The following is a 19,447-nucleotide window of genomic DNA, read 5'->3' as shown; positions in this document are numbered from 1 at the left end:
CTGACATCTAAAGGGGTGACAGTCAACCCCTCTTCCCAGGGCACTGTCGCTCTGTGAGGGGAACAGGGGTCTCAACAACTCTCAGCAGCATCCTTACCAAACTAACATTTGCAAGATGCTTTGGGGGTCATTGAAAGTGGTGCAATGCAGCTGGACATGTAGAGTGCAGGTGGGGCCATGCCCTAAATGGGGAGGGAAGGAAGGAAGGTGGCACATCGAAAGCAGGTGCATGAAACCACAGGGCACATGAGACGCATGTGGGTGGAGCTCAAGAGCAGACTGCACAACTCAGGGAAGGAACAGGTTGCTCGCTGTTACACCCACATTATTTTCCATCCAAGGGAGAGACTGCCTATGAAATGAGATGGTGGGTTAAGGCTCCTCACCTGAGCACATGACGGCAGTTGGCACAGCACAGGCCACATACAAGCCTTGCCCTTGCCCAAATTGCGTGCAGGGGACATGCCAAAGAGTTTCGACCCCTGACATTGTGCAACCCTTTCCAAAGTCTTGCTGCACCGGACCCGTTCCTGCCTTCATTTCTGCCCCCTCCAGGGTGCTGCTGCAGGAAGCAGTTGCGCACACAGGAGGCCTCTAAGAAGTGACTGCGGATAAATGCTCTGCCCGCATTTACCACATGACCACTCAGGAACAACGGGGGCCAGGCTGCATCTCCAGGGTTACAGCGTCTGCACGAATGAGGTCTTGGGTTCAATCTCTGGCATCTCCAGGTAGGGCAGGGAGAGATCCCCCTGCCTGGAATGCTGCTGCCTGTCCATGCAGACAGTGCTGAGTTAGATGGGCCAATGGTCTGGCTCAGTGTAAGGCAACTTTCTAGATTCCATGTGGAGGACGGGATGCAACCACTGGCATGGGGGTGGGGTGGGCAGGGTGGATATACAGGTGAAACTCGGAAAATTAGAATATCGTCGAAAAGTGCATTTGTATTTCAGTAATGCTACTTTTTATTTTATTTTTATTTTTATTTTTACAAATGCTTTCTTTTGGAAATTCCACAGCAATAAAACAGTTATAATATAAAAATAAACATCGCTGTTACATTTCATTAATTCCATTCCATTTATAATTGACCCGCCTAACGACAAATAATTACAACAAATAAAGGCTTGACATATCTTGCTTTGCATGTCATGCATCTATCTCATATATTGGTTTCACCTTTTAAGTTGCATAACTGAAATAAATGCACTTTTTGACGATATTCTAATTCTCCGAGTTTCACCTGTACACACATCTACACAGTTTATTGTAAAGTAAGGATGGCCAAACCTCAGCCTGGGGGCCCTGACTGACACTGACACTGACACTGAGCAATTTTTGCTGTTCTATCCTTTTAAGACCCCACCAGGCACAGTGGGAATTACTTCCGAGAAAGTATGTGGACTGAGATAAGCTCCTGCAGAAGGACGCAACAGAAGTCACTGGAAATCGGAGGTGTTTCGAGAGCTTTATTTAAATACAAGGGCCCAAATAATTAAAAATCAAGAAAAAGGTTCAGCACTGCAATCCCATTATAAAGGAATCAGCTTTTGAAAAGGAGGAAAGTAGTGGCCTGAGCCTACAATACTGACGTCAGAAAGAGACACATCATGTCTCCTAACCCTGTTGATTTCCCCCCAGGTGCATCCAGGAACACACTGTAGTAGAAAATGACCGGGGGGCAGGTGTGGTGCTGGTCTCTCGCTCAGTTTCTTCTCCCTCCCTCTGCTTGTCTTCCATGGCAAATGCTCCTCCACCTCCCTCATTAGAGCCCTGCTAAGGGCTCCCTCAGAGGCTTAATGTGGCTAGAGAGAAGCAGAGAGCCCCGATCGGTTAAATAAAATAAGGGGAGGATTTATGTGCACGTAATTATTTTCTCTTGTGTGCGACCAGAAGAGGAGTGGGCAGAGACTGGTTTAGGGGTGGGGCTTCCATTAAAAGACTCCTCCCAGAGTTTTCTGAGATAAGAGAGATCTCTTGCCTATTCCCTTTGCCCATGGTACCGGGAAAAGTTTGGATTTGGGAGCTCCAAGTGCAAAGGGGATGGGGAAAGAAGAGGAAAAGGCAACCCGAACTCCCCACAGCCACACCCATCAGTGCTCCACAGGATTCGCGTGATGCTGTTGGTTCTGGAGAGGTTCCACCTGGTTCTGCAGGGCAGGAGCATCCGGCAACGCAGGGCCTCCAGCATGGGACTCGGGTGCAGGAGGAAGTGTTTGGTCTGGGGGGGAAAGGAGAAGACAAGAGTGTGGAGCTGCTGCCATCAACAGGACTTCACTTGCCTCTGCAAGAGCCTGGGAATCCTGCCCCTCCCTTTTGCTTGCCCTCCTGGCGCAGGTGCCCACAACACAGGTTTAGATGGTGCCACCCACTGCAGAGGGTGCAGAAGTGAACAGCCCTCCTTGCAAACTGGAAGCCGCAGGCTGAGATCAACCTGGCGGCTACATGGGAACATCCCTGCCTCCCCTCCCCAGCATCAGAATTGGGGAGGTGGCCGGTGGAGACTGCAAGGCATCCAGGGTGCCATGGCCAGGCAAGCCTCCCCACCCCCTGCACTCTCCTGCTATGGGGAAAGGCCATAGCTCAGTGGTAGAGCAACTGCTTTGAATGCAGAAGGTCCCAGGTTCAATCCCCAACTTCTCCATATTGCCTTGGGAATGTTCCCTCTCTGGAACCCAGGAGAGCTAGTGCCAGGCATTATAAACAGTTCTGAAGCCAGTTTTACTTGTAATTAATTCCCCCCCCCCTGATTTATAGCCCACCTCTCCTCCAAGGAGTTCCAGGTGGTCTACATGATTCTCCCCCTCCATATTTCATTGCCCCCCCTGAGTTGGGTTAGGCTCAGAGACAGGGACTAGCCTGAAGTCATCCACCGAGTCCCATGGCTGAGTGGGGATGTGAAACATGGTTTGCCCAGTCCTGGACCAACACTCTGGTCACTTTGCCACACAGCTTCCAGCGTTTGGGAGCATATTTTGAAGTACGTTTTAAAGAGGCAGCTGAAATGCACTGCATACAGGCCCAGATCCTCACTCACCCCTTTCAAGAAAGCTCAGAGACCCCCGGCTGCCAACCACTTTCCCTCTCTCGAGGGACCAGACTCCCTTATTTTCCAAGAGAACCCAGGGGATACAGCTCCTCCTACCTGCTGGGGCTGCATGCGGCGGCTGGGCTTGGAACTTCAGTTCTCCCCCAGGTCCAACATGGGGTGCCTGCTCAGGCTGCTTTTGGGCTTTCCTCTGTTCCATCTGGAGCACAACCTGTAAGGAACGGGAAGTCGAGTGAGCTCACACACAAAGCCACAAAGTGCAATTGCATCCTGAAAATGGCATGCATGCAATTACAAAATGCTGGGATACCCCCTCTTTTTTTGCACATGTTCCCCCATGCTTTGATCTTCTTGCAGAAGAAAGGGCTGCAACTGCACCCTACACCAGTGTGGTGCAGAGGTTAAGAGTGGTAGACTCGTAATCTGGGGGACCGGGTTCGCATCTCCGCTTCTCCACACGCAGCTGCTGGGTGACCTTGGGCTAGTCACACTTCTCTGAAGTCTCTCAGCCCCACCCACCTCACAGAGTGTTTGTTGTGGGGGAGGAAGGGAAAGGAGAATGTTAGCCGCTTTGAGGCTCCTTAGGGTAGTGATAAAGCGGGATATCAAATCCAAACTCTTCTTCTTCTCGCCACACCAAAGCCCTTTCCCCTCTCGGTTAATCTTTCTCCAAATCCAACTCCCCCCCCCCAGCAGCTATGCCACCCAACCAAATGCCCCCTCCCGCACCCTCGTTCTTCCCACCTGCTGAAATTCCTTCTTCTGGGCATCAAGCTCCACCTGCCGCTGCTGCAGTTCTTGGTGCTGCTGGCGAAGCTGCTCTGCTTGCCGGCCTAACTCCGCCTGCTGGGCCGCCAGCTCTGCCTCAAAGCGTTGAAGCTCAGCTTCCGAGTACACTTGGGTCTCTTCCACAGTCTGGATGGGGGAAGAAGTGAGAAACAGAGGGGCTGGCTTAACTGGCGAGAGAGATCATTGAATCTGGGAGCTCTTTTTGGTCACATGACATGGGCTTGGTGCAACACACAAACATTTCGAAGGGCGATAGCGGTGGTGATTGTATATGTAGGCAACTCCCCATTGACACAGGGGTTACGTTCCGAGGCACTGCGTGTTCAAGTGAAATTGTGCATGTTGGGAAAACCATTGAAAGAGCCTGCCTGCAAATCCCTCTACAGGTGAAACTCGGAAAATTAGAATATCGTCGAAAAGTGCATTTATTTCAGTACAGTAATGCAACTTAAAAGGTGGAGCCAATATATGAGATAGATGCATGACATGCAAAGCAAGATATGTCAAGCCTTTATTTGTTATAATTGTAATTATTTGTCATTAGGTGGGTGAATTATAAATGGAATGTAATTAATGAAATGTAATAGCAATGTTTATTTTTGTATTATTGTAACTATTTGTTTTATTACTGTGGAATTTCCAAAAGAAAGCATTTGTAAATAATAAAAGTAAAAAATAATAAGTTGCATTACTGAAATAAATGCACTTTTCGACGATATTCTAATTTTCCAAGTTTCACCTGTAAATCTCTGGAAACCCTTGAAAAAAACAACCCAAATACACCAAACTCTCCACCGCAATCGCTCCTTGAAAACCTCCTTTCTCAAACTCCAACTCTCTGCAGGCCTCAAAGGTAGGTGCAAAGGCTCCTGGGATTGCCCTTGCAAAGGCTTGTGGAATTGCTAAATGTGGTTTTCGTGCTGTTTTGTTCCACTTCTGGGGTCCGCAAGTCGCACATGCCTTGAATGTGCATAAGTGGGGAGTTGCCTGTAATATGGATCAAAGTACCTCTGCTGCAGATTTCACAAATACCAAGGCTTAAGCAGAGGAGGCTGGCCCATTAGGGCAAAAGGGCACTGCCCCACCAACCTCACTCTGTTCCAGGGGGAGGCGATGCCTGTCTGCTTCCTCTCCCTCCTCAGCTACAGGGTTGCTTTGATAGAACTCAACAGGGAAGATAAGGATGGGAACAAACTAAGAACAAACTCCACTAGTCTCTGGCTCTTGGGCTCACTGCCTTCCATCCCACCAGCCCCAATGGGCACCGGCAGCTACTGGGCTTATGTTCCCATGGCTGTTACAAGTACCCACTGAAGAATACAGTTATAGCTCCTAAAAGGCTGCTGCTGCAAAAATGAAAGGTTCTGAGCATTTTTGCTCTCCTCAACAAAACAAAAATGTAATCAAACTGAGGGGTGAGAATCAGAAATGGCCACACAGGGTCCTGGCTTCGTAGTTATGCTGCATATTAAAACTGCTTTAAAAAGTTGCTTTATTAGAACTGACAGTTGTTTTTACAATCAGTTTATTTTTTTGAAATGCTGCAAGCAACTTTGAGAAATATATAGAAAACTCTCCTAACATACACAGGGCAGGAAAAACCAGTCACCTTCATTCATCATTTAAAAACATATTCTGCCCCAATCTTTTTTTTTAATTGCATGGCTTAAATGATTTTTTAAATGACACATACTTAAAAAAAACTTGAAGCAACCTTTACCTTTAAAAATACCAGAACCTTGAGGCTCAGGGCCATCAAAGACAGCCAAGTAAAAGTCAGCACATTTTGATCATAATCTGATGAAATTGAAATGTTGTTTTCTTGACTCTGAAGTCTCTCACATAATCAATTTTCAAAAACTCCCACGCTATAGCGAAGGAATCAGATTAGGGACAGTAGGCCCTCTTGATACACAGCCCCAAACAATTTAAGACAAGTCTCCTTCCACGCCAAGGGAATTAGCTTGCCTCAAGCAAAGACAGATGATTTGCTTTTTAGAAACTTCACATGCATGCAGCAAGATTAACCTAGTTTCAGAGGGAGTGTTAGATTTGTCTGCTCCTGGCCTAGGGATGGGCGGACTTTATTTAACCCAGAGGGGCTCACTCCCTCAAGGGCAATCTTGCATCACGCCAGTAGTGGGTGTGGCCAGAGGCAAATGTGGGTGTGGCCAGAAGCAAAAAATGGGTGTGGCTAATGATCTGACTCTTACCTCTGTACTGTAGGCTACATTCCAGGTCTGCCAGACCCAGGCTTCTCCAAGCACCCGCCCATCTAAATCTATCCTTACATATCCAAGGCATAATCACAGTTCAATGGCAGATTTCAGCCAGGGAAAAGCACTCGGAACAAGGCCGGAACAAGTGTTTGGCCCACGGAGAGTCCAGGGCTCATGCGAGAGAGAGAGAGAGGGAGGGGGGAGGGAGGTAATTTTTGCACCCCTGCAACTGAGGTGCCCCACACCCCTGGGCCTTCAATCTGCTACCGGTGACCTGCTTCTTTGATCCTTGTTAGCAGACATTCAGAATCTTGTTTCACGCAGCAGTCTCCCCTCCACAAACCCACACACCTCCCATCCGTCGGCTTCGTTGAATTCCTTCTTCTGAGTGGATTTGAGGAATTCTTCCAGGGTCACCAGGCGGTCTTTGTTAAGGTCCACCTGCAGGAAGATAAGTTGTGAACTGACCACAGAAATCTGCCCGGGCCTATTAGGCCTCCATCGCCATTTTCAGCCCCTCCCTGCTTTTCTGATATTCCCCCCCCCAAGCCAGTTGGCGCCTCAGAAATCTGCAGCGTATGAGTTATGGGTCCCCCACCCCGCTCTCTTGACTCTGGGTCACTCCACACTCATACTGGCTACAGAACATGTCTTAAAGCTTTCACTTTCTTAAAGAAAATAATGAACAAGTTTCTAGCCTCATTTGCTGTGAAACGGACTTGGAAGTAATTTTTGTTTATCTATATGCTGCACTTCTGCACCCACAAAAAAAACCCACCTTAAAGTTACAACAGGCCCCAATTTAAATCAACATAGAATTATAAATAAGCAAAACCATTCACTACTAACCCAGCCATAAAACCTATAAAAACAGCAGCAAGCAGATGACAATAAGCAGGAGCAGGACAGGACAAACAACTGCTCTCCCCACAAAGGCTTTTCTAGGAAGGAAAGCCTTGACTTGCCCTTAGAAGGAGGGGAGAACCCACACAAACCTCCCTGTGGAGGGAATTCCATAGGCTGGGTGCCACCACCAAAAAGGCCCCATCTCCTCCATTTCAGGCTTAGCAAATCTGGAAGTCATCAGGTTGGCTAACTTCCCATCTCCCCCAACCTGGAGGGCACCAGGTTGGCAAAAGCTGCTCTCGTTAACAATCCTCACTTCAAATGGTGGGAGATGCAGAAACAGCCCCCCAGTGATGAGTCAAGCCGGTAAACATTCAGAACAGCCCATCCTTCCCCCAGTTTTGGGTCCTCAGGTGGGAGGGGGGCGTCAGGTTGGGGGAAGTTCCAGTCATCTATTCTTGATACTTGGAAAAATACCGAGGTGTAGATGACACGCAGAAAGATCTCAGAAGCCAAATGTGTGGGAGAGAAAAGGGGAAAGCCAAGTTTCCCAGTACACACACACACAGGCTCTGCCACCCCCATATTTCCTGGTCGTTCTCGTTCTCCACAACCTCTCAGGGGAAATGAAACATGTGGTCTACCCCTTTCAACTACTATGATAGTGAAAGGATGTTAACAGGAGGGGAGGAGGGAAGCAGATCAGTCCTCCTCCGCTCCAGTTGCAAGCTGCTCTTGTCACTATAGACTGCCAAAGTTTTCTGTGCTTGCTGCACATTAGCAGAGATTCAATGACCTCGCTTACGGCCTCTGTTCCATTTCCAGCAACTCCCACGAGCCCCAGGCTGCATGGCTAATGGTGAGAGATGGTGAGGAGTTCAAAAAAACATCTGGAGGCAGACAATTGGTTCTGCCATCCCTGTTGTGGTCTCTTTTAGTGTTCACCCTCACCCACAAATTCTGGGGTCTGGGTATTTTTTATTATTATTGGCAAAGCTTTCTACTAAGACAAGTCTTCTAGACATCCCAGATTAGTACTGTGAACGAGCAAAGGCAACACCGCAGAGCATAAACTGTGGAACTCGCTCCCACAAGACATTACGCACAAGAACCCTGTGAGATGGGGCCATGCTGTGGGCAATAGGCTGGGCAGAGAGACAGTAAGCCGGACTGCAACTCCCATCATCCCCCAAGCATAGACCATGACTGCTGGGGCTAAGGGGCGTTGGGGGGGCGTCCAAAAATCAGGAGGGCAGTAAGTTGGAGGAAAGGTTCATTACGTCCTCCCGCCGCAACAACAACAGGCTGTGGGAACTTGAAATCTCACTCTCAGCTGCTACGCTGGCACTGTGGATCGCTTTACCACCTCCAGCCTTCAAAAAACAAGCCAGAGAAGCAGCGTGGTGCAGTGGTTAGCGTTGGACAAGGACCTGGGAGAGCAGGGTTCAAGTCCCCACTCGGCCATGAAGCTCGCCAGGGCTAACCCGCCTCGCAGGGTTGTTCTGAGGATCGAACAGAAAGGGGAAGAAGCAAGTGTTTCACTCTGAGAAAAGTTGGGGTGTCATAAATAAGCATGTCTCCCAGGTGGACCCCCCCCTTGCTTTCTCTGATCGCAGGGAGCAATGGCGCTATATCACTCTCTCCATCCGACCCAGATGCTTACGTTCTGCATGACATGCTCCCGCATGCGCAGCCGCTCCTCCTCCATTTCCAACATGTCGTCCTCTTCGTTCCGGGGGTCGTAGACCTTCTCCAGCTGCAAAGTGGGGGACAAGGGCAAGGTGAGAGGCTAAGAAGTCCTGTTGTGCCCATCTCCCTTCTCTAACCCCGAGGAACCTCTTCCCCACAAAAAGAGAAAGGTCCAAAGGTCCTAAATCTCGGGCGCATAGGAAGCTGCCTCCTACCCCGTCAGACCGGTTGGGTCTATTTAGCTCAGGGTTGTCTACACTGGACTGCCAGTGTCTTTGTGGCTCTTCAAGCTGAAGCGTCCCCCAGCCCTGCCTGGAGATGCCAGGGATCAAGTCTCGGACCTCTGGCATGCACAACATGCATGCTGTACACGCCTGAGCTCATGTTGTTCCCCAGAAGGGAAACCTGGCACTCAAGACTGCTCACAACTCACACACAAAAAAACAAGGATGGGGAGTCTGCGGCCTTTGAGATATTGCTGGGACTCCTACCAGCCCTCTTATCAGATCATCCCTTGGCAACTGGGCTGTAGCTCAGGAAAGTGCTTGCCCTGCACGCAGAATTCCCCAGGTTCAATCCCCAGCATCTCCAGTTTGGGCTGGTAAAGAGACCCCTGCCGGATACAATTGCTCACTATATGCAGGCAAGAGGCTAGTCCTTATGAGGACTTGTTTCAAGGTTGCACCACAGCAGACTGCAAGGGGAGGCTCAAATGCATCCCCTCCTGCCCCAAATACAAGAAAAACCTCTTTGTACACAGAAAACAAAGTGTCAGACAGAAGCTTTCCTCCCATGTGCTAGTTTTCTGCATGCGGAGGGGCTTGCGGGCTTGCTTTTGCATGGAAGAGCATTGAAACATGCATGCCCCTCCCAGCTGCAGTCTGCTGTGGTACAGCCTGGGCACAGGCATATTAATAAGAACTAGGCAGAGAACTTACCTCCTTAGTGAAGAGAGCCTCCAGTTCTTGCTCATCTAGAACTCCATCACTATTTGTGTCTGAGGGGGGAAAGTAAGGGAGACAGAGTTAGACCTAAGCAAGCCTCTCTCTCTGTGCCCCCAATGAGTAATTATGGGAGTGCCAGTGGCCTGGTTTTGCACGTCACAATATGCCAGAGTTTTATGCCCACCCCAACCCCACACAGATTACGGCCTGTCCTGTCACCTAAAGCCTAGGCAGTGCCTTGTTTCCTTCAAACAACACGGTGAACTACCAATTGATCCAAGAACAGACCTTGGTTCATTTCTGGACTTATTGCACGTGGCGGGTTTGAAAAAAAAAAACCAACCATCAGGCTCTGGGGTTTGAACAACATTACAGCCAAAAGAATGTGACTTTGCCCATTGTTTGAACTAATTTCAAGATTGTGTTTCTCCATTACCCTGGGACCTTGCGGTGAAGGGAGAGTAATAAATCAGATCTACAAAATAATGTGACTCGTTTGGGGCACATGTGGAGGGGAGGGAGAAGAGAGAAGCTGTGCAGGGACAGGGTGAGGCACGTTTGGAAATAAACCATGTTTTCAAGACAAACTGTGGCCTAAATGGCCTCTGTCCTGTATACAGTGGTGCCTCGCTAGACGAATTTAATTCGTTCCACAGGTCTTTTCTTATAACAAAAAATTTGTCTAGCAAATCACCAGGAGTGCATTGAATTTTTTTTTGGTCATAGGAACACATTAATTGAATTTCAATGCATTCCTATGGGAAACTGCGTTTCGCTAGACGAATTTTTCGTAAAACGAATTCGTCTAGCGAGGCAACCTCCACTAGAAAAAACCTTTCGTTAAGCGGCAATTTCGTTAAGCAGGGCATTCGTTAAGCGAGGCACCACTGTGCTTGAAGGAGTGTCTCCACCCGCATTGTTCAGCCCAGACATTGAGGTCCAGCTCCGAGGGCCTTCTAGCAGTTTCTTCACTGCAAGAAGCGAGGTTACAGGCAACCAGGCAGAGGACCTTCTCATCAGATGTCAAGGAGATCAATAACTATACAACTTCTAGAAGATACCCGAAGGCAGCCCTGTATCGGGAGATTTTTAATGTTTGATATTTGATGTTTTTATCTGTTGGTGGCGCTGTGGGTTAAACCACAGAGCCTAGGGCTTGCCGATCAGAAGGTCAGTGGTTCGAATCCCCGCAATGGGGTGAGTTCCCGTTGTTTGGTCCCAGCTCCTGCCAACCTAGCAGATCGAAAGCACAAAGTGCAAGTAGATAAATAGGTACCACTGTGGTGGGAAGGTAAACGGCATTTCCATGCCCTGTTCTGGTTTCGCCAGAAGTGGCTTAGTCATGCTGACCACATGACCTGGAAGCTGTACACCGGCTCCCTTGGCCAGTAAAGCAAGATGAGCGCCGCAACCCCAGAGTCGTCCACAACTGGACCTAATGGTTAGGGGTCCCTTTACTATGTGCTGGAAGCCAACCAGAGCAGCTTCCAACTACTAAAAAATGTCACTTATCTACTGATAGGTGGTTAAAGGGTTAAAGTGTGACCGTATAAAAAAAGAGTAGACAGAAATTCTCTATTGCATTATCCATCCCATCACCCCAAACATCTAAGAAATAATCTACCATTGGGTCAGTTTTTAAGACTCAAACTTAATTCTTCTAGCCAACAGGATTTCATTACACATTCTAAACACCTATCCACATCTCTCGTTCAATGAGGTTATCCTCATTCGGTGATTGACTCTGCATTTCAGAAGTTCCACACGAGAGATAGATCTACTCTGTTAACATCCAGTACACAGGACCGTACTCACCCATTCTCGGATTTCCGCTTCTCTTGAATATAATTACATGACTTCCAAGATTGAAAACATCATTAAACGCCATTGGCACATATTAAAGGATATTCCTGGTTGTCATGTACCTCCTGTATTTGCCAAACGTCAGACTAGATCCTTTAAAGACACCTTAGTGCATACAGATATTCAACTCACTCGAACACAACAGGTTCTTTCCAATCCTCCCCGTGGTTTTTATAAATGCGGTCATTGTGTTTCATGTTTGCGTTGCAGGTTAAGGAGTTCACCAACTCGGAGGGCTTTAAATTTACGGTACAGTCCTTTGCCCCATGTGCCGCGTCGAAGGTGTTTTACATTATCCTGCTTGCATCTACTTATGGACTTCGTACTTCATAGGATCCACACATATTGGGTCCTGTTTGAACATTTGTTGCAATACTTTATTTGGACTTGCATGACAGAGCGGTTGAGCGCCACTGCTGTTTACTATATTGTTTACCCCTATGTGGAGATAAATTAGACATTGCATGTAATTTTCTCAGCGGGTTGCGTTTTTTGTGGTTTACTGATCATCAGCTAAACCTGTCAACCCTCCACAGCTATAAGCCTGAAACCAGAGCTCCCTTCAGAGAAGTGATGAAAGACAGAAATATAGAGGAACACCTTTCCTCCCCCTCCTCACCATGTAATTTGAAGAAAGTCTTGGGATTGAACTCATTGGGGTCCAAGCCGTCGGTCTCCTGCCAGACCTCCTTGAGCTGATCGCGGCTCCCCTGCATTGGGGTTACAGACGAGGCAACCAAGGCCAGTCAAAAGAATTAATATCTCCCATCTGTGCCTCCCACATTAAACACCCACCCCTCCCCCCCAAAAAAAACCCAGTGGTTCCCTTACCGGGACGTTGACCTTGGGATGCTCCTTATGCTTCTTCTTGAGCGCCTCGAAATGCGCCTCCTCCTCCCGGCGCTTCTCCTCATCCAGAGATTTCAAGTATTCCCGGCGCTCGTGCTCCTTCATCATCTCGTAGCGTTTGAACTCCTCGTGGTGAGCAGCATCATAGTTCTCCAGGTCCTTAGTAGCCTTTCGGGGCAAAGAGGCAAGACAGATAATGTCAACAGTGACAAAGTGGGGTAGGAGAGCTGGGACAAAAGCAATTCCCCCTGCTCTAAGCCAGAATGCTCGAAGACGGATGCTTGAAGTCCCTGCAAAGCTCAAAGTAAACACAAGAATGAAAGGCGAGCTTGCCGGATCAGGCCAATGATCCACCTAGTGCAGCATATGCATACATGATTTTCAATTTCACACTTGCACTTACAAAAAAATAAACAGTAATCATCGACTTCCCTCCCTTCCATGGTTCATTCTAATTATCTTCTGCTGCTGCATATTCTAATTAACTCCATATTAATTCTTTCTCATCTTCTCTCAATTTATACCACTGAATTTAATCCTGCCAACATTTTGTTTGCAACAACTCTTCAAATATTCAAACGTTTTCCAATCTCCCATAAACACTCTTTCCTGCTGATCTCTTATTCTGCTGGTTAAACTTGCCATTTCTGCGTATTCCGTCAGCTTCGCCTGCCATTCTTCCTTCGTTGGTACGGTTCCCTCCCTCCCATTTCTGAGCATATAGCATCCGGGCTGCTGTCGTCGCATATAGAAACAGATTCTTTAGAGCAGGGGTAGGCAACCTAAGGCCCAGGGGCCGGATGCGGCCCAATCGCCTTCTCAATCCAGCCCACAGACGGTCCTGGAATCAGCATGTTTTTACATGAGTAGAATGTGTGCTTTTATTTAAAACGCATCTCTGGGTTATTTGTGGGGGATAGGAATTTGTTCATTATTATTTTCAAAATATAGTCCTGCCCACCACATGGTCTGAGGGATGGTGGACCGGCCCATGGCTGATAAAGTTTGCTGACCCCTGCTTTAGAGACATCTGACTCAGTTATTCAAAACAGGAGACTCCTAACAACTCTCTCAGCTCTCTCAATAAACCACTGTAAGAATTGCAGCTCTATGAGGGGAATAAGGGCCCCTTAACAACTTAATGAACTATAGTCACTCCCAGAATTCTTTGGGGAAAGCCACGAGTGTTTAAAGCGGTATAATACTGCTTTAAACGTATAGTGCAGACAGGGCCACTGTCTTAATGAGCTAGGCAGAGCTCAGACAGAATCGCACTAGGACTGCAAACTCAAAGGCTATTCTGGATTTGGGTCTTGCAACCCCACTTGATCTCAGACCTGCCATCCACCACCCATCCCTTGAGACCGAAAGTAGAATAGACTGGATACATATTAAAAAATCTGGATGTGCTGTTATTACTAAACGGACATGCACGAAACAAGAACACAGCACCTCCCATCCTGATCAGCCTGCCTTTCTTCAAAGGGGGATGAGCCAAGAAAGAAAACACTGTTTACAGAAAAGCAGTGGAGCATTGTGGGGGGTGGGAAGAGAGATTATCTTACATCCTCGAACATGAGAATTAATGTCATAGGAGGCTGCTCCTTCTGGAGGAATTGAATCCTCAACACGCCTCCAGTTTAATTCCCAACGAATTGCTCCTTTTGTGGCTGTTTCCCCCCAAAGCATAAGGAAAGAAAGAAAAAACTTCACTCCCTTAAACAATATGGGGGAGGAGAAAAAGACACACTCGGCTGATCCCACACTGAACCACATGGAGCGTTAGCGAAAGGTCTTGCTTTTAAACCAGTCACCCATACTTATAGATATTAATTAGCAACTGAAGCTTCTTCCACCATGGAGCAAAATGGGATCACCTGTTAATTGCTACAGATCACACAGCTTTCGAAAAGCGCAGCAGCAACAACAGAGGATGGTTGATAAGTGGGCAACAAGACCCACTGCTGCCAACAAGGATGTCTTCTTGCACAGCACTTGAATCAGGCAGTTGTGTTATGTTGCACAAGTACACTGTATGGACCAGGGTGAGGTGAGCAAACACCAGGGGATCAGCACACCAGAGGGTGACAAGACAGCCACATCGATTTTGGGAAGAAATAAGGAAGGAAGTTCAGACATACGGCTTGAATGAGCAACTCCAGATCCCGGGCTTCAAACGTGTGCTGGTTTTGAGGGTCCAGATGTTCGAACTGCTTCAGCAAAGAGAGGTGATCGACCTGTACATCTGGAAGGGGAGAGGAAGAAGAGTAGAAGAAGAGTTTGGATTTGATATCCCGCTTTATCACTACCGGAAGGAGTCTCAAAGCGGCTAACATTCTCCTTTCCCTTCCTCCCCCACAACAAACACTCTGTGAGGTGGGTGGGGCTGAGAGACTTCAGAGAAGTGTGACTAGCCCAAGGTCACCCAGCAGCTGCACGTGGAGGAGCGGAGACGTGAACCCGGTTCCCCGGATTACGAGTCTACCGCTCTTAACCACTACACCACACTGCAGTTTGCAGGGGAGAGGTTAAGGATGCTGGTTCACATCTGAAGCTCCAACAGGTCACAGAGAATGGGGGCGAGGAGCCTGCAGCCCTACAAATCCAATCAGCTCCAACCAACCTGGCCAAGGACAGCACACGGAAGGCAGCAGGTCCCCCACCTTCCATTTAAGCCAATGGCTATTGGTCAGAACAACTGCAAATGGAACTCCCAGACTTTATCAGTTCCTGAGGACAACAGGGGATGGGGCTCCCTCTATGAAGCCTGACTCATGAGTCTCCTGAAAAGCAAGTGCGAGGGTGGGGAGACCAGGCTGGCTGCTGTGCCAGACTAGTAGATGGACCAATCTAACAAGACCATTTTTATGGCTACATCTAAGGAAGCCCAGGCTGAAAATGCAACTAATAAGTAAGCGCAATAGGCTATCAGGAACAATTAATCCCTGATCAGGAGGGATAAGCGTCCAAAGACCACTCATTGTGCACACACAAATTAACGCTGCATTGGCCCTGAACTTCTCATGCTGGAATCTAACACAAACTATCCAAAATGCCACAGTCCCAACCACAAAACCAGGACCCGTGACCTCCAGCACCCCCTATTTCTATTCCCCAAATCCCTCTGGGAGCCCCACTCAGGCAACCCACTTCTGTCCCGGCTCACCTTGTTCCATGGTTGCATCCATCTTTGCCTTCAGAAGCATCCGAAGCCGGGAGACCTCTTGACGCTTCAATTCATCAAGTTTGGTGCGGACATGGTGGCTGACAAAGTCCAGCTCTTTGCTGAGTTTTCCGCTCTGAAAGAAGCCAGAGATGGCAGAGGTTTTATTTATTATTAGTCATGCTAATTCCACCCTTCCTCCAAGGAACCCGATGCAGAACATGCATCTCGTCCCATCTTCACAACAGCCTTATGAGATGGGATAGGTTGAGTGACAGCAATTGGACTAAAGTCATCTAAGCGAGATTTGGGATTTAAAGCGGGGTGGGGGAAGCCTCCAGCCCAGGGGCCAGCCTTGGCCCACTGGGAGTCCAATTTGGCTCACCAGGCCATTTGGAAAACCCATGCAAGGAATTTTGAGAGGTGGCCAAGGCTGTCAAATTTGGCCTGATAAGCGTCTTGTCCATGGAGTCAAAAAGGTTCCCCACCCTGATTAAGGCCAGGTTTTCTCAGTCCAAGTTCAGAAGAGTTACCACACTGCAGGGTGATAGGCACCCATCACTACCGCAAAAATCCAAGTCCGGCTCCCAGGGAAGCCATATTTCACCATCCACCAAAAGTAAAACCTCAGAATGCTGGCTAAAGAGGAAAACTGAATCTTGCTAGCACACACGACCACACAACATAGTCCAGATCACCTTGATGTCCTCGGCATTGGCCGCTTGGAGCTTCTCCCGGAAGTGCCCATCTGTTTCCAACACATTGATCACTTCTTGGAGGTAGCGGTGATAATAGAGGCCTGTGTCCTGTGCAAAAGTGAGAGCAATGGTTTAAAAGTTATCTGCTTTGACCAACCAGAACATTTTAAGAGCTAAACCTCCATCCTTGAATTTTTTTTACAGTCACCAGATAACATGGGAAGACATCAATGACCTTAAATGTCCATTTCATGTTTTATAATCCCTCTTTACTCCATTTCCTATGATTTATTATATTTGTAGTTGTTTTTTTTAAATAAACCACTGCATTCCAGTTCAAGCAAAAATGAAATATTCCCATTTCAGACTTACAAGTAAAAAAATACCAATTGATAAATGGAATGATTTCTGGTACTGGCTTGCAAAGAATAACACAAGCATTTCCTGGACTGAATCATAAATAAAGATATATATTCTAAAGTGGTAGGAGACTGGCTCCTGACTCCAAGTTCTGCTAACCAGGAGACAGGATACATTATGGCACTACTCAAGAATACTGTACAGATATGTTTAGGATTAGGATTCCTTACTGGTGCCTCAGGGGGAGTCTCCTCTTCTTGCTTCTCCTTGGGCCGTTCAATGGGCACACAGGTTGCCAACCCTAAAAGGGCAGCGCTCAGGAGCCACGTCAGATGCATTGCCTTGCGTGCCTGTTGCCGAGATCCTATGGAAACGGGGAATCACTACATTAGGAATGCAGAAATGGAATTCCCAAGGCCACAAGGAAAGAAATGGCAAGAGTGATAGTTTCTCCAAACCTCGTCCTACCCCAAGGGCCGGATTGAGGTTTGATGAGGCCCTAAGCTACTGAAGGTAATGGGGCCCTTTATAAGTCCAGCTGTCCTTTGTAAAAAACAAATTGTCGGTGTTTTTTGTGTTGAATATATGCTATATGGTAATTTAGGGCCCTAATAGGTATCTAAAGCCATTTGCATAAAACAAAATACACATTTTATCAAAGTAATTGTTGAACTTATCTTATATTTTGGAAATGTACATTTTTCCCCCTTTATTTTTTTTTTGGGGGGGGGCAAGAGAATAGGGCCCTAAGCTATAGCTTGTTTAGCTTATACGTAAATCCGGCACTGCCCACCCCAAAGGAAAGGCAAAAATAAAAGTCCAGGAACGGGCATGTTTGTCCCACGTGGCAAATGCAAATCTTAAGTCCACAGACTGCGGCTGACCAGTGTAATTTGTTGCCAATGCCAAAGCTCAGCAGTGCAGCACTTGAGAACAGTAGTAATAATAACAATTACAACAACAACAACAATTAAAGCCAGGTGCCCTAGAGCAAGTGCAGAACTGTTCCTCACTACCGTAGCTATGTCCCCTCAACGTATCTTGGATCAGGGGGCAGGGCTTCCAAGTCACAGAACAAAGCTGTAATCCCCGACATTTCACATCCCCATCAGTACCCGGAACCTAAAAGCGGAGTGGGGGGAGCTTGAGCGGGGAGCAACATCCTTTGACCTGGAAACCCCGATCCCCCCTGCCGGAGACGCCAAGGAGGCGGGCGGTGGTTTGGCGGCCAGCGAAATAAATGCACTCTGGACATGCTCAAGAAGGCCGCTTTCCCCTCCTTTATGATACTGCTCTGAACGTCGCAGGGCTACGAGCCCCCTGCGTGGGAGACCTATTCTGAGGCTTGGCCCTAGTACAGGAGCAAAGGTCCCAGGGACTCACCTTCCCGCGACTCACCTGAATCCAAAGCAGCCTGCGACGTTCGGCCGCCTTCTCCAGTCCGCTTCCTCTTCCCCAAGCAGGCCCCGCCCCTATATCTGCATGCCTAGCCACGCCCCCTCTAGTCCGGGCCTCGCCTACTACGACACCTTCGCTCTGTCACGTCCGGCGCTCTATTTGCGTCACCCCCGCCCCCCTTCCAACTTATTTTGCATAGAGGGCCACACCCCCTCTTTCCCAAATAGCTGCGCCCCCCCCCCTCCTTTTCCTCCCTTTATCATTGTTTTCTGGTAAACGGACGCTAGAGGGCGCAGAGGGGACGGCGCTGGAAGTTAATTTAAGGCGCAATTAGAGCCCGGATTTATTTCGAGCGCGAGAATTTAGCAGCGGCCGCATGTGATCTGCTAACTGGCGAAAGCATTTCTGAGCATGGGCAGAGAGCATTGAAAAGAGGAACTGCAGCTTCGCGAGCGCTGATCCGGGAAAGTTTCTGCTACAGTAAAATGTATTCCTAATTCCTTGATATGCTGGTTGCCCCTCTGAAATTTGCTTCGTAAGCCTGTCTGCTTTTAAAAATCTGCTGGCGGAGACACTAGGCTTTGCTGCTTCCAGTGTCAGGCAGAAATTCAACAGGGGCAGATGCCAGCATGGAGACACAATGAACAGAAGGAGATATTTACTGAGTAAAACAAAAATTGTAGGGCAGTTAATTAACTGAGTTAGTTCCATTAATTGAAATTAATGGACCTAATTCAGTCAACTCATTTCAGTGGGTCTATTTTGAGTAATTAATAATAATAATTTATTATTTATACCCCGCCCATCTGGCTGGGTTTCCCCAGCCACTCTGGGCGGCTTCCAACCGAATATTAAAAACAGTACAGCATCAAACATTAAAAACTTCCCTAAACAGGGCCGCCTTCAGTTGTCTTCTAAAAGTAAAATAGTTGCTTATTGCCTTGACATCTGCTGGGAGGGCGTTCCACAGGACGGGTGCCACTACTGAGAAGGCCCTCTGTCCGGTTCCCTGAAACCTCACTTCTCACAATGAGGGAACCGCCAGAAGGCCCTCGGTGCTGGATCTCAGTGTCCGGGCTGAATGATGGGGGTGGAGACGCTACTTCAGGTATACAGGACCGAGGCAGAGTAAAACTTGCCTGAATGCCACCCAGTGATAACAGTGACTAGAATTCATTCCAGTAAATAATAATTTAAAAATAACTATGTTGGTTGTATTTCTAGAAGGCTAACTATGTTTGTCTCTTGCAGCAAAACGAAAGAAGTCTTGTTTATAGTTCACAAGCAGCCTCATACCTAGCATTGTTTGGGAATTCTAAGAAACCAGAAAATCAGTGAATTTTGAAATTGATTCAAATGGTGTCCAATAAGAGTCCAAACAAACAAAAACCTCCCTCTCGATCTCAGGAACCATCATGCAAAATTACAGGATTTTAAGAGGTGTACAAATACATATCAAAGAGACAGTCAACTTTCCAAAATGCATAGGGGATAGAAATGTCAGAAATGCATTGTACAAAAATGATAAGTTTTATCTGCATGGTAAGTATGCATTTTTTAATTATTGCAAGAAATGGGTA

The 19,447-nt window shown here is 47.7% G+C and overlaps 1 protein-coding gene across 2 annotated transcripts; it reads right to left on the bottom strand.

Annotated features, from left to right (window-relative positions):
* Positions 1–1,449: 1,449 nt before the first annotated feature.
* Positions 1,450–17,926, bottom strand: NUCB1 (nucleobindin 1). 2 transcript variants are annotated; one of them, XM_035136093.3, is made up of 13 exons: positions 17,853–17,926; positions 16,700–16,833; positions 16,110–16,217; positions 15,415–15,547; positions 14,390–14,493; positions 12,231–12,416; positions 12,019–12,109; positions 9,531–9,589; positions 8,567–8,659; positions 6,409–6,498; positions 3,794–3,964; positions 3,146–3,260; positions 1,450–2,221 (listed from the first exon to the last, which is right to left on the bottom strand). In XM_035136093.3, exons 2-13 carry the CDS (start codon positions 16,805–16,807, stop codon positions 2,094–2,096), a joined length of 1,386 nt encoding a protein of 461 aa, XP_034991984.1. In that variant the 5' UTR covers positions 16,808–16,833; positions 17,853–17,926; the 3' UTR covers positions 1,450–2,093. The 2 variants fall into 2 exon arrangements, with proteins under 2 accessions (XP_034991984.1, XP_034991983.1); XM_035136092.3 differs by having other exon boundaries at positions 17,868–17,926.
* Positions 17,927–19,447: the final 1,521 nt, after the last annotated feature.

The sequence above is a fragment of the Zootoca vivipara genome, chromosome 12 (genome assembly GCF_965207765.1).
Source record: "Zootoca vivipara chromosome 12, rZooViv2.hap1.1, whole genome shotgun sequence".
Lineage (NCBI taxonomy): Eukaryota > Metazoa > Chordata > Lepidosauria > Squamata > Lacertidae > Zootoca > Zootoca vivipara.
The sequence above is the reverse complement of the archived record's forward strand: the minus strand, read 5'-3'. Positions and strand labels throughout refer to the sequence as shown.

Excerpts from the sequence above, each read along its gene's own strand:
- NUCB1 (XM_035136093.3), bottom strand. The coding sequence starts at position 16,807 with ATGCATCTGACGTGGCTCCTGAGCGCTGCCCTTTTAGGGTTGGCAACC. Across the intron at positions 8,660-9,530 it reads AGGCTCTCTTCACTAAGGAG|CTGGAGAAGGTCTACGACCC; the intron begins GTAAGTTCTCTG and ends CCCACTTTGCAG. Across the intron at positions 3,965-6,408 it reads ACGAAGCCGACGGATGGGAG|ACTGTGGAAGAGACCCAAGT; the intron begins GTGTGTGGGTTT and ends TCCCCCATCCAG.